The sequence below is a fragment of the Bombina bombina genome, chromosome 1, assembly GCF_027579735.1.
Source record: "Bombina bombina isolate aBomBom1 chromosome 1, aBomBom1.pri, whole genome shotgun sequence".
Taxonomy (NCBI): domain Eukaryota; kingdom Metazoa; phylum Chordata; class Amphibia; order Anura; family Bombinatoridae; genus Bombina; species Bombina bombina.
In genome coordinates, this window is record NC_069499.1 from 97,341,568 (window position 1) to 97,354,896 (window position 13,329).

The 13,329-nt window shown below is 39.7% G+C and overlaps 1 protein-coding gene across 4 annotated transcripts in view; it reads left to right on the plus strand.

Annotated features, from left to right (window-relative positions):
* Positions 1 to 12,054, plus strand: part of ITPK1 (inositol-tetrakisphosphate 1-kinase) — a 509,696-nt gene extending 497,642 nt beyond the window's left edge. For all 4 annotated transcript variants that reach the window (XM_053697538.1, XM_053697536.1, XM_053697537.1 and 1 more), the window contains one exon: positions 10,936 to 12,054. In XM_053697538.1, the coding sequence (XP_053553513.1) occupies positions 10,936 to 11,225 (290 nt within the window). In that variant the 3' untranslated portion in view covers positions 11,226 to 12,054. The remainder of the gene's footprint in view (positions 1 to 10,935) is intronic.
* Positions 12,055 to 13,329: the final 1,275 nt, after the last annotated feature.

Below are 13,329 nucleotides of genomic sequence, written 5' to 3' on the forward strand. Positions count from 1 at the left end.
CCCTGTTAAACTTCATAATCTGCCAATTCCCTAACATCCTGCCTTTTAGCAATATTTTTGCTTGCTCTATATCAGCTTATTCCACATTAAGAGTAATAACCAGGACTTATACTCCACCATCTTAGTCTGCTGTGATTGACAGGGCCAATGTTTCCTTTACTTCAATCTAAAGAACTTAAACAGCTTTGTCAGGCTTTGTGTCATCACTTTTAAGTCACTGACTTATTTTTCTGGGAATATCCACATCCCACACAACCCATGTCATCACCACCACTTCCTGCTTATCTCCTTATCTCTTTGGTTCAACAATAGTCTCAATTTTTCTCGTTTTTCACATATTCTCGTAAAGGTCTCTTTTGGATACTTTTAAGAATAGTAGCTGGTTTGTGAGTTTCTCAGGCAACTTTCTTACTAATACTTCTCTGTGTTCATTATTTTACATGTTGTTTTCTTGCTTGTTTGAATTGGGGGACCTTTCTTGTATTTGAATTAGGCCTTAATAAAATGTGAAAGTTATATTACAAGTGTTGGGGATTTAAGACTCCCTATGTTAAATGTAATATTTACCACCTCACTCTAGCTGCCAGTCCCATTGTTTCAGGATCCTGTCCCCTCTCAGATGGTTGATTTCAACTGGATTTATCTTTGAGATTACCTTATACAAGGAGCTTTCTGATGCCCATATCTTAAAGAGTAGTAATGTAATAGTATAAGTTTTGAGAAAATATGCGTTTTTTCTCCAACATAGGTGTGTCCGGTCCACGGCGTCATCCTTACTTGTGGGATATTCTCTTCCCCAACAGGAAATGGCAAAGAGCCCAGCAAAGATGGTCACATGATCCCTCCTAGGCTCCGCCTACCCCAGTCATTCTCTTTGCCGTTGTACAGGCAACATCTCCACGGAGATGGCTTAGAGTTTTTTAGTGTTTAACTGTAGTTTTTATTATTCAATCAAGAGTTTGTTATTTTGAAATAGTGCTGGTATGTACTATTTACTCAGAAACAGAAAAGAGATGAAGATTTCTGTTTGTATGAGGAAAATGATTTTAGCAACCGTCACTAAAATCCATGGCTGTTCCACACAGGACTGTTGAGAGCAATTAACTTCAGTTGGGGGAACAGTGAGCAGTCTATTGCTGCTTGAGGTATGACACATTCTAACAAGACGATGTAATGCTGGAAGCTGTCATTTTCCCTCTGGGATCCGGTAAGCCATGTTTATTACGATTGTAAATAAGGGCTTCAAAAAGGGCTTATTAAGACTGTAGACTTTTTTTGGGCTAAATCGATTGATTATTAACACATATTTAGCCTTGAGGAATCATTTTATCTGGGTATTTTGATATAATAATATCGGCAGGCACTGTTTCAGACACCTTATTCTTTAGGGGCTTTCCCAAAGCATAGGCAGAGACTCATTTTCGCGCCGGTGTTGCGCACTTGTTTTTGAGAGGCATGGCATGCAGTTGCATGTGAGAGGAGCTCTGATACTTAGAAAAGACTTTCTGAAGGCGTCATTTGGTATCGTATTCCCCTTGGGGCTTGGTTGGGTCTCAGCAAAGCAGATACCAGGGACTGTAAAGGGGTTAAAGTTCAAAACGGCTCCGGTTCCGTTATTTTAAGGGTTAAAGCTTCCAAATTTGGTGTGCAATACTTTTAAGGCTTTAAGACACTGTGGTGAAAATTTGGTGAATTTTGAACAATTCCTTCATGTTTTTTCGCATTTGCAGTAATAAAGTGTGTTCAGTTTAAAATTTAAAGTGACAGTAACGGTTTTATTTTAAAACGTTTTTTGTACTTGTTATCAAGTTTATGCCTGTTTAACATGTCTGAACTACCAGATAGACTGTGTTCTGAATGTGGGGAAGCCAGAATTCCTATTCATTTAAATAAATGTGATTTATGTGACAATGACAATGATGCCCAAGATGATTCCTCAAGTGAGGGGAGTAAGCATGGTACTGCATCATTCCCTCCTTCGTCTACACGAGTCTTGCCCACTCAGGAGGCCCCTAGTACATCTAGCGCGCCAATACTCCTTACTATGCAACAATTAACGGCTGTAATGGATAATTCTGTCAAAAACATTTTAGCCAAAATGAACACTTATCAGCGTAAGCGCGACTGCTCTGTTTTAGATACTGAAGAGCATGACGACGCTGATATTAATATTTCTGAAGGGCCCCTAACTCAGTCTGATGGGGCCAGGGAGGTTTTGTCTGAGGGAGAAATTACTGATTCAGGGAACATTTCTCAACAAGCTGAACCTGATGTGATTGCATTTAAATTTAAGTTGGAACATCTCCGCATTCTGCTTAAGGAGGTATTATCCACTCTGGATGATTGTGACAAGTTGGTCATCCCAGAGAAACTATGTAAAATGGACAAGTTCCTAGAGGTGCCGGGGCTCCCAGAAGCTTTTCCTATACCCAAGCGGGTGGCGGACATTGTTAATAAAGAATGGGAAAGGCCCGGTATTCCTTTCGTCCCTCCCCCCATATTTAAAAAATTGTTTCCTATGGTCGACCCCAGAAAGGACTTATGGCAGACAGTCCCCAAGGTCGAGGGAGCGGTTTCCACTTTAAACAAACGCACCACTATACCCATAGAGGATAGTTGTGCTTTCAAAGATCCTATGGATAAAAAATTAGAAGGTTTGCTTAAAAAGATGTTTGTTCAGCAGGGTTACCTTCTACAACCAATTTCATGCATTGTCCCTGTCGCTACAGCCGCATGTTTCTGGTTCGATGAGCTGATAAAGGCGGTCGACAGTGATTCTCCTCCTTATGAGGAGATTATGGACAGAATCAATGCTCTCAAATTGGCTAATTCTTTCACCCTAGACGCCACTTTGCAATTGGCTAGGTTAGCGGCTAAGAATTCTGGGTTTGCTATTGTGGCGCGCAGAGCGCTTTGGTTGAAATCTTGGTCGGCTGATGCGTCTTCCAAGAACAAGCTACTTAACATTCCTTTCAAGGGGAAAACGCTGTTTGGCCCTGACTTGAAAGAGATTATCTCGGATATCACTGGGGGTAAGGGCCACGCCCTTCCTCAGGATCGGCCTTTCAAGGCAAAAAATAAACCTAATTTTCGTCCCTTTCGTAGAAACGGACCAGCCCAAAGTGCTACGTCCTCTAAGCAAGAGGGTAATACTTCTCAAGCCAAGCCAGCTTGGAGACCAATGCAAGGCTGGAACAAGGGAAAGCAGGCCAAGAAACCTGCCACTGCTACCAAGACAGCATGAAATGTTGGCCCCCGATCCGGGACCGGATCTGGTGGGGGGCAGACTCTCTCTCTTCGCTCAGGCTTGGGCAAGAGATGTTCTGGATCCTTGGGCGCTAGAAATAGTCTCCCAAGGTTATCTTCTGGAATTCAAGGGACTTCCCCCAAGGGGGAGGTTCCACAGGTCTCAGTTGTCTTCAGACCACATAAAAAGACAGGCATTCTTACATTGTGTAGAAGACCTGTTAAAAATGGGAGTGATTCATCCTGTTCCATTAAGAGAACAAGGGATGGGGTTCTACTCCAATCTGTTTATAGTTCCCAAAAAAGAGGGAACGTTCAGACCAATCTTAGATCTCAAGATCTTAAACAAGTTTCTCAAGGTTCCATCGTTCAAGATGGAAACCATTCGAACTATTCTTCCTTCCATCCAGGAAGGTCAATTCATGACCACGGTGGATTTAAAGGATGCGTATCTACATATTCCTATCCACAAGGAACATCATCGGTTCCTGAGGTTCGCATTCCTGGACAAACATTACCAGTTCGTGGCGCTTCCTTTCGGATTAGCCACTGCTCCAAGGATTTTCACAAAGGTACTAGGGTCCCTTCTAGCTGTGCTAAGACCAAGGGGCATTGCTGTAGTACCTTACTTGGACGACATTCTGATTCAAGCGTCGTCCCTTCCTCAAGCAAAGGCTCACACGGACATTGTCCTGGCCTTTCTCAGATCTCACGGATGGAAAGTGAACGTGGAAAAGAGTTCTCTATCTCCGTCAACAAGGGTTCCCTTCTTGGGAACAATAATAGACTCCTTAGAAATGAGGATTTTTCTGACAGAGGCCAGAAAAACAAAACTTCTAGACTCTTGTCGGATACTTCATTCCGTTCCTCTTCCTTCCATAGCTCAGTGCATGGAAGTAATCGGGTTGATGGTAGCGGCAATGGACATAGTTCCTTTTGCACGCATTCATCTAAGACCATTACAACTGTGCATGCTCAGTCAGTGGAATGGGGACTATACAGACTTGTCTCCGAAGATACAAGTAAATCAGAGGACCAGAGACTCACTCCGTTGGTGGCTGTCCCTGGACAACCTGTCACGAGGGATGACATTCCGCAGACCAGAGTGGGTCATTGTCACGACCGACGCCAGTCTGATGGGCTGGGGCGCGGTCTGGGGATCCCTGAAAGCTCAGGGTCTTTGGTCTCGGGAAGAATCTCTTCTACCGATAAATATTCTGGAACTGAGAGCGATATTCAATGCTCTCAAGGCTTGGCCTCAGCTAGCGAGGGCCAGGTTCATACGGTTTCAATCAGACAACATGACAACTGTTGCGTACATCAACCATCAGGGGGGAACAAGGAGTTCCCTGGCGATGGAAGAAGTGACCAAAATCATTCTATGGGCGGAGTCTCACTCCTGCCACCTGTCTGCTATCCACATCCCAGGAGTGGAAAATTGGGAAGCGGATTTTCTGAGTCGTCAGACATTGCATCCGGGGGAGTGGGAACTCCATCCGGAAATCTTTGCCCAAGTCACTCAGCTGTGGGGCATTCCAGACATGGATCTGATGGCCTCTCGTCAGAACTTCAAAGTTCCTTGCTACGGGTCCAGATCCAGGGATCCCAAGGCGGCTCTAGTGGATGCACTAGTAGCACCTTGGACCTTCAAACTAGCTTATGTGTTCCCGCCGTTTCCTCTCATCCCCAGGCTGGTAGCCAGGATCAATCAGGAGAGGGCGTCGGTGATCTTGATAGCTCCTGCGTGGCCACGCAGGACTTGGTACGCAGATCTGGTGAATATGTCATCGGCTCCTCCTTGGAAGCTACCTTTGAGACGAGACCTTCTTGTTCAGGGTCCGTTCGAACATCCGAATCTGGTTTCACTCCAGCTGACTGCTTGGAGATTGAACGCTTGATCTTATCGAAGCGAGGATTCTCAGATTCTGTTATCGATACTCTTGTTCAGGCCAGAAAGCCTGTAACTAGAAAGATTTACCACAAAATTTGGAAAAAATATATCTGTTGGTGTGAATCTAAAGGATTCCCTTGGGACAAGGTTAAGATTCCTAGGATTCTATCCTTCCTTCAAGAAGGATTGGAAAAAGGATTATCTGCAAGTTCCCTGAAGGGACAGATTTCTGCCTTGTCTGTGTTACTTCACAAAAAGCTGGCCGCTGTGCCAGATGTTCAAGCCTTTGTTCAGGCTCTGGTTAGAATTAAGCCTGTTTACAAACCTTTGACTCCTCCTTGGAGTCTCAATTTAGTTCTTTCAGTTCTTCGGGGGGTTCCGTTTGAACCCTTGCATTCCGTTGATATTAAGTTATTATCTTGGAAAGTTTTGTTTTTAGTTGCAATTTCTTCTGCTAGAAGAGTTTCAGAATTATCTGCTCTGCAGTGTTCTCCTCCTTATCTGGTGTTCCATGCAGATAAGGTGGTTTTACGTACTAAACCTGGTTTTCTTCCAAAAGTTGTTTCTAACAAAAACATTAACCAGGAGATTATCGTACCTTCTCTGTGTCCGAAACCAGTTTCAAAGAAGGAACGTTTGTTGCACAATTTGGATGTTGTTCGCGCTCTAAAATTCTATTTAGATGCTACAAAGGATTTTAGACAAACATCTTCCTTGTTTGTTGTTTATTCCGGTAAAAGGAGAGGTCAAAAAGCAACTTCTACCTCTCTCTCTTTTTGGATTAAAAGCATCATCAGATTGGCTTACGAGACTGCCGGACGGCAGCCTCCCGAAAGAATCACAGCTCATTCCACTAGGGCTGTGGCTTCCACATGGGCCTTCAAGAACGAGGCTTCTGTTGATCAGATATGTAGGGCAGCGACTTGGTCTTCACTGCACACTTTTACCAAATTTTACAAGTTTGATACTTTTGCTTCTTCTGAGGCTATTTTTGGGAGAAAGGTTTTGCAAGCCGTGGTGCCTTCCATTTAGGTGACCTGATTTGCTCCCTCCCTTCATCCGTGTCCTAAAGCTTTGGTATTGGTTCCCACAAGTAAGGATGACGCCGTGGACCGGACACACCTATGTTGGAGAAAACAGAATTTATGTTTACCTGATAAATTACTTTCTCCAACGGTGTGTCCGGTCCACGGCCCGCCCTGGTTTTTTTAATCAGGTCTGATAATTTATTTTCTTTAACTACAGTCACCACGGTACCATATGGTTTCTCCTATGCAAATATTCCTCCTTAACGTCGGTCGAATGACTGGGGTAGGCGGAGCCTAGGAGGGATCATGTGACCAGCTTTGCTGGGCTCTTTGCCATTTCCTGTTGGGGAAGAGAATATCCCACAAGTAAGGATGACGCCGTGGACCGGACACACCGTTGGAGAAAGTAATTTATCAGGTAAACATAAATTCTGTTTTTGTTTGTTTCTGTTGAGATATAAACATCCTTCATGTACACCATTAACAAAACATCACACTACCATGTACGTAGCTTTGAGGGCAAGTGAATGTGATTCCTATCACATCTGGGTTTAGATATACAAATTTACAATTTTGGTGTTAAAGGGATATTGCACACTAGATTTTTCTTTGCATAATTTTTTGTAGATGATCCATTTATCTAGCTCAGTGATTTTCAACATTTTTTTTTTGCCGTGGCACACTTTTTTACATCCTGTGGCACACCACCATCCCAAAATTTTACAAAATCACACATTGTAGCCTAATACAGCATATATATATATATATATATATATATATATATATATATATATATATATATATATATATATATATATATAGAGAGAGAGAGAGATAATATATATATATATATATATATTCACACACGTACTGTACTGTGCTGTCATGCCATGCCTCCTACAAACTATACGTAACATATTGACATTCATTCACAAACAATCATAATGATTATCTGTGAATGAATGTCAATATGTCATGGTTGTAAATGATGCCTAGGAAAATCTACAAAAGGTTATACAGACTGCGCAAAGGTTAGGGTATCTATGCTTTAGGATTTAAGGGGATATTTCTCCTAAATCCCCAGGGGAAAGGACACACAGAGAACAATGTAAAATCTAAAGCGCCAGTACAGGCAAAAAATACCCAGAAAAAAGAGAGCATACGATTTAAAAAATAAATAATTTATTCTTCAACAAATGTCACAATGAGAACCTGAAAATAAAAATATATGTATAACATGGAATAAGAATCTCCTAGGTAAAAATTACACCTTATACAAGAATTCAGACAATAAAATATGTGATTGGCCAATCTCTAATAGTAAGAATATGTGCGCTAAGTTCATATACCAAAAATAGCTTCCAAGCTTGACAAAGGCTGAAGTAATTTCAGCGGAAACGCGTTGCGGATCTCCTATTGTGCATCAAGAGGAAGAAAGGAAAGGATCAGCTGTAGAGCCGGCACCCCACAGCTCAAACCAGACACTCCCATACCACTAAGCCAATCAGCGCCCTAACCGGTATAGGCGCGAACTGAGCTAGAGACTGAAGTGTTTGCAGCTGGGGTTCATAGCACGGCTTCAAGATCAGCTGAAGAAGTTACTCTGCTCGTTTTATTCTGGAGGCATCTACTTCTACAAGGTGATATCGGACATAGAAGTCAGCACATTCCACTACAAGAGCTGAACTTAAAAGGATCACTAAAACAGGTACCTGTAGTTACGAGTGGATACATCAGAGCACTAACACCCAAAACCACTGTGCTACACTTAAGGAATCACGGATACCAGTAAATCATTCATATTCATCTGCACCTTTGTGGACATTTCACTGTCATGTTGAATTAGCGATATTTAATGGAAGCTATTTTTGGTATATGAACTTAGCGCACATATTCTTACTATCAGTAGATATTTTTATGATAGATACTGTGATACAAATTGCTAGAAATTTTGATACATACAGTTTTAGTTGCTAACGATAGTAGCCTACAATATATGAGGGTTTTTTTTCCTTGTGTAAATGATTTTATAGATTACTCAAATTTTTTTTAGAGATTGGCCAATCACATATTTTATTGTCTGAATTCTTGTATAAGGTGTAATTTTTACCTAGGAGATTCTTATTCCATGTAATACATATATTTTTATTTTCAGGTTCTCATTGTGACATTTGTCAAAGAATAAATTATTTATTTTTTAAATCGTATGCTCTCTTTTTTCTGGGTATTTTTTGCCTGTACTGGCGCTTTAGATTTTACATTGTTCTCTGTGTGTAAATGATGCCTGCCTGTCTGCCTGATGAGCCTGTCACATCAAAACAAGCAAAATTTAAAAAATATGTCACACTGTTGTCAGTCTGCCGCGGCACACCTGAGGATCTCTCACGGCACACTAGTGTGCCACGGCACACTGGTTGAAAAACACTGATCTAGCTTATCTGGTAATGTTTTTATAAAAATGTATAGTTTTGCTTATTTTTTAAGAACATTGTGCTAATTTTCAGACTCCTAACCAAGCCCCACAGTGCCAGATGTATACACAGGTTTACAGACTCCTGCTGGCTTCTGTTTATCTGTCTTTTCATATGCAGGGAGGGGGGGGGGTCTGCTCTTTTTGTTTACCCAGCCCCTTTCACCTAGTGTCCCAGATTACCTCATAAACTGTGAGCTTCTAAGTACATTTTTAAAAGGGTTTATACTGGATTTTTAGATCAGTATCTGTGCATATTCTTCTTTATAGTAGTGTCTATTACATGCAGTTTTATGAAAACTGGTGTATACTGTCCCTTTAATTCCTAGCCAGTACACTTTAGGGATTCTTTTTTGATAACCCGGTTATGAATCTTTACTGTCGGTATATTTGTTTCAAGTGAAAGTGGCTGATGACATTAAAACCATGCACAGATAAAGTGTGATTAATATAATAAACTATGTTATGATTCCTTTAAACATTGTGCAGTATTGGAATAATGGCATTTATTTGGCCGCATGCATTAAAGGATGTATGGACAGGGTTCCCAACTTAGGAACATGCCCACCCGTCTTTGTGACAAACAGGCAGCGGACACTGTATGTCTACTGCCCACAATTACCATCTTTGTCCCCCTCTTTTACGCAACTATTCACACAATAGCAGGGCCAGGCAATCGCCAAGAAGAAACATGGCATTTGCTATTCTGCAAGGGCTCAAAAGCAGCATTCACTGCTTTGTACATTGAGCCAAATCTGGAAAATGTCTAGCAATTTATATAATCCCCTATAATATATATAATATAAATGGACAAAACTCATAGCAAGGTGGGGATTTGACAGCAGATAAACTGTATCTATAGTGCAGACTTGATTTATTTTACAGCAGATGTAACAATATTGTTAACAACATTGCTGTTTTTGTTTTTAATGTTACATAAAAAAAAGTAAACCCAATCGCAGAACAGCGGAACTTCCCTACACACATTAAAGACTGTGTAGTACTAAATATGACACCTTAGGACCCCCATTCCACAACTGGTATTCATATCTCCAAATCCGCCGTGCAATATCCACCAGACCCTATAAACTTGACATCCTACGACCTCTTACACCATTTGAAAATATTTGCATTAACCCCAACATACGAAAATTCTCTCTCTCTCTATCTCTATCTCTCTATCTCTCTCTCTATCTCTCTCTATCTCTCTATCTCTCTCTCTCTATCTATCTCTCTCTCTATCTCTCTATCTATCTCTCTCTCTCTATCTCTCTCTCTCTCTCTCTATCTATATATATCTATATATATATATATATATATATATATATATATATATATATATATATATATATATATACTAACTACTCAGGGATCTTTCCCAGATAAGGAAACCCTTATATCGTCTCAAAATACTGATGCAAATTGGAAACGCAGTTTTAAAATTACCCACTCTTCCTCTATCTCCTTAACTTTAATTGAACTTAATTATAAGATTATTTCCCGCTGGTATCTTACACCCCAAAGAATTAAAGGTATCTTTCTAAACGCCTCATCTAGCTGTTGGAGAAGGTGCAGAGATATAGGAACACACTCACATTTGGTGGTTCTGCCCAAAACATAAGAGTTATTGGGACCAGATAGAACGTTGACTTAACCAAACCTTAAACACCATTATCATCCTTAATCCTAACATTGTCCTTCTCAACCAAATCCCACAAATAGGTTGCATTTATCGTACAAAACTGTTCCACCTGATGATAACCTGTGCCATAAGATTATTTCCTAGATTATGGAAATCACAACAGCCACCTACCTTCCCTCAATGGGTTTCTGAAATGAACCATAATATCTTGCTTGAGAAAATGCACTATTGTTATATCGGGAAGTGAGATTTTATTCTCAACAAAGAACAAAACGTAATAGACAACCCACAAGATAACCACATTCCCAAAACACACACATTAAAGTAGACTATGCTAACAGTCATACAGGACGACTTAGGTACAACTATGATCCGTTGTACTCATACTATAATGTTTGTTATATAGGATATTCCCCCCCCCCTTCCTCCTTGTATACATTATACAATTGAAGAAAAATCAGTTGGAAATATAGTACTTCATTTTAGACTGAAGATATAAATGTAATAATTTCATGTACTTTTGTATCTATTTATGTTGTAACTTGTGATCAACCTAATAAAAATTATTTAAATAAAAAAAAGTAAAATTACTCCCCTGGAATCTATATCCCTACCAAAAATGTGCATTTTGTTTTAACATCTACTTTGTTCTGTTTAGGATATGAGGGAGTTCCAGAGTTTTTCAATGACCTTCTGAACCACATCACTACCATCCTGCAACGGCCAGAACAAAATGCCAACAAGCCCCAGACAGAGCAGACTGGCACCATGCTGACAGACCGCTTGTGCTGTGCCCCTGCTGCAAGGAAAGACCCCTGGATTGTGGAGAACGAACCTAACGGAGCTGTAAAACTACAAAGTCAGAGACTAGGCTGCAACACAGCAGTATCTCCCAGCTTTCAGCAACACTGTGTGTCTACATTGGCAACCAAGGCTTCCTCACAGTAAACCGAGTAATGTGAAATACCGTGTTGGGGGTGCAAGGAAAATGATTCGACAAGGACAGTCCAGTCTTGGTGATCAATTGTGAGAACTCACAAATTCTTGTTGATTTGGCAAACGCAACAAATGGAAACATTTAAGATCTTTTTTTTGGGGGGGGGGGGCATTGCAAAAAATTTTTTTATTTATTATTTTCTTTAAGATAAGATATAAACACCTTGACTGCCTCAGACAGCAATAGAAAAAAAAACAGAAGACGGTTATAATTCTTCCCACTATACTTGCAAAAATCCCCCAAAAATATGTTTTCACTTTTCCTCCAATGTAAAAAAAAAACTGAAGTTGGTGAAATTTCATTGGTTTACTCTTTAGAAGCCAAGGGTTAAACTATTGGCTGTGCTCCAAGTGCAATTAAGAAAATGTTGCTACTGTTCTTGCGTTGAGAAAGTTTAAGACTAAGAATGTGCTTGTCAAGAATCTGTTTTTTGTTTTTCCAAATAATTTGTGCACTCGGAGAAAATGTAATTATTTTTAGAACAAAGAATTTTATTAACTATAAAGTACTAATTCTAAATTACTCCCAGTATGGACATATGTATAACTACTGGTATATGATTTGTAGGATAATTCATGTAATGTTATGATTTTTTTATTTAATTTGTTTTCTTGAATTACATTTTTGTCATAATACAGCTTGGCTTTGTTTAGGACATGCAAGTACATTGTTTAATAATTTAGTCTTAATCATCTGTCATTCTAAAAAAATACACTGCCCTACACATAAAGTCTTAAACCCGTTACAAAACAACAATAAAATAGTGACCACTGGCAAACAGCCTCTTATACTAGTTCAAACTTATTGTACCATGCCTTAATACAGATGCACCATCAAAATAAATACAATCCAATATAATGATATATATCTGTTTATCTACATGGGTATATATATATATCCTCAGTAAAGATGGCACTCTCCGGATTTAAATCAATGTTCAGTTTTAATCTAATGTGACGTTTCGGGGTCCCCCGTCCTCAGAACAAATGGTCTGAGGACGGGGGTGAAACCCCGAAACGTCACATTAGATTAAAAGTGAGCATGGATTTAATCCGGAGAGTGCCTTCTTTACCAAGGATATACTTTGAAGCTTGTTGTGCACTCCGGTCTGTGTTGGATCACCGTGAGTGCTAAGCCCTGTTATGTGTGTGTGTGTGTGTGTATGTATATATGTATGTGTATACATATACATACATATACAGACACACCAATGCACTAACGTTAGTATGGTTAAATAAACCTATGTTTAATTTGCCTACAAAAAGTGTTATATAAATGTTAGTTTTTGCAGTAAGATATGAAGTCTATTTTATTTAGCACAAACTATTGGAGTTAAAAAGTATGGGATATATTCTTACTATTCATTGAATTTTTACATCAGAAGCAACCATTGAGAAAACACAATATAGAAAATATGGAGATGCACCTATATATTTTTGTTCCTTCTGGAAGCCTGGTCTGCCTCCTGAATAGCTCTCTAAAATAATTTGTTCATAGCCAAACAATATTGGTTGTACCTGTTTGTATGTTGTGGCTTATTCTAAGATAATTTAGCTTTATTGTATATACTAAATTATTGCTCTCTTTTAGTATATTGTGACATTAACCATACGAGGTAGCGAATGCTGCAAACGCACAACCACTTATCTCTTCTGTGCGAATGCCAAGACTGCAGTATTAACAGAAGAATGAGATTACCACAAGAGTCCAAGATTGTAGTCTGTAAACCACATCTGTATGGCATCTTTATACCTTTACATAACAAAACACACTACTTAAGCTAAGACAATACCTTAGAATTTATATTCTTTAAAATCTTCTTAGCAACTTCTTCCACTTCAATTTTTTTTTAATTTTGTTTCTTACATCAAAGGGACGTTTTAATGCAAAGGGTTTAAACACATAGGTAAAGTCATACTCTGGAGCTGCAAGCATTCTAAGCTAGGGATTGGCGGGGTCTTGCAACTGCTGCTTCTAATCGGCTGAATGGTCATGCACTGCTTAGAATCTTCAAGACTTGCAGGTCCTGAGTTGGACTTTAAGGGCTTTAACTCT